Source organism: Phytophthora cinnamomi (genome assembly GCF_018691715.1).
Source record: "Phytophthora cinnamomi strain GKB4 chromosome Unknown Contig20, whole genome shotgun sequence".
Taxonomy (NCBI): Eukaryota; Oomycota; class Peronosporomycetes; order Peronosporales; family Peronosporaceae; genus Phytophthora; species Phytophthora cinnamomi.
This window is the reverse complement of record NW_027150953.1, coordinates 390,903-391,881: the sequence shown is the minus strand read 5'-3', so window position 1 is coordinate 391,881 and position 979 is coordinate 390,903. Positions and strand designations below refer to the sequence as shown.

General features: G+C 61.4%; 1 protein-coding gene across 1 annotated transcript; it reads right to left on the bottom strand.

The window, feature by feature from the left end:
- Positions 1-364: 364 nt before the first annotated feature.
- IUM83_18509 (uncharacterized protein) lies at positions 365-776 on the bottom strand (the record flags this gene model as incomplete). The annotated part of the gene is made up of 2 exons (XM_067943515.1): positions 365-584; positions 649-776. 2 exons carry the CDS (start codon positions 774-776, stop codon positions 365-367), a joined length of 348 nt encoding a protein of 115 aa, XP_067795593.1.
- Positions 777-979: the final 203 nt, after the last annotated feature.

The window sequence follows — 979 nt, the reverse complement described above, 5'->3', positions numbered from 1 at the left end:
ACCAGGTCGGCCCTGTTTGCCGCGCATCCAGCCATCAACAGGTCCATCCGGGACGTCTGAGCTCAGCATAGCTTAGCGGGGTGACCGCAATCCAAACTTCACAGGAGTCAAGCCAATCCATAGTCAGCTTCAGTCATTGTGGCTTCAGAGTCGCAATAGTCTCAGCGAGATAGATAAGCCTTCCAGCTGAGACCTGGGGCTTCGGCCGAGAGTGTGTCCATGGTCTCCGAGCCAGTTCTCGTTGAAGCGGCGGTTCCTTGAAGCCAGCTGCCCTCTCCCTTCCATTAAGGGTCGTGCGTGGGACATAGAGTGCGTTGGCGGCAGGCTAGTGACGGGTTCGCCGGAAAGATCTGAGCGAGCCTCGTCACACAGTTCTCCGGAGGAGTCGCACCTTGCCGCTCGACGGATCCTCGGCCTGGGTGTCCGGGTCAGCTGGGGCGTTGGTCACTTCGCCCTCCGCCGGCTTCTTGTCGTTGGCGGCCTGCGCGCTGCCTTCGGAGGTATCCTCCTCCTCTTGTGAACTCTCACTAGAGTACACGACTTTGGTGCAGCTAAACTCGGGCGAGTCCGAATCCCGGCGCGGGCTGCGCCGTTCATAACTGAACCTGGGGTTGTCCCCCTCATCCGGTGGAGCATCGGGCGACTTACGACGCTTGTTCGCCGTGCGACTCCTCCGGAGAACTGCTCGGAGAGCGCACCTCCTTGGTGGCCGCACCCGTGGCCTCCTTCAGCGCGGCCGACTCGATCTTGGCTTTGGCCTTCTTGGCCTTCGGCAAGGTGCTTTCTCACCGCGCGAGCTGCGCTTGGGAGGCATGCTTCCGGTCGACGTGGAGACCGTGGGGCTTGCTCGGCGATGCGCCAGTTGCTTTCTGGGGCCTGAGAGCCGAGGCACAAGAGCTCGCGCCGTTGTTCGCACTGCAGCGACGCTATTCTTCATACATTAGCATTGTCCGCAGTCGCTGTGAGTTGCTCCTCCGTC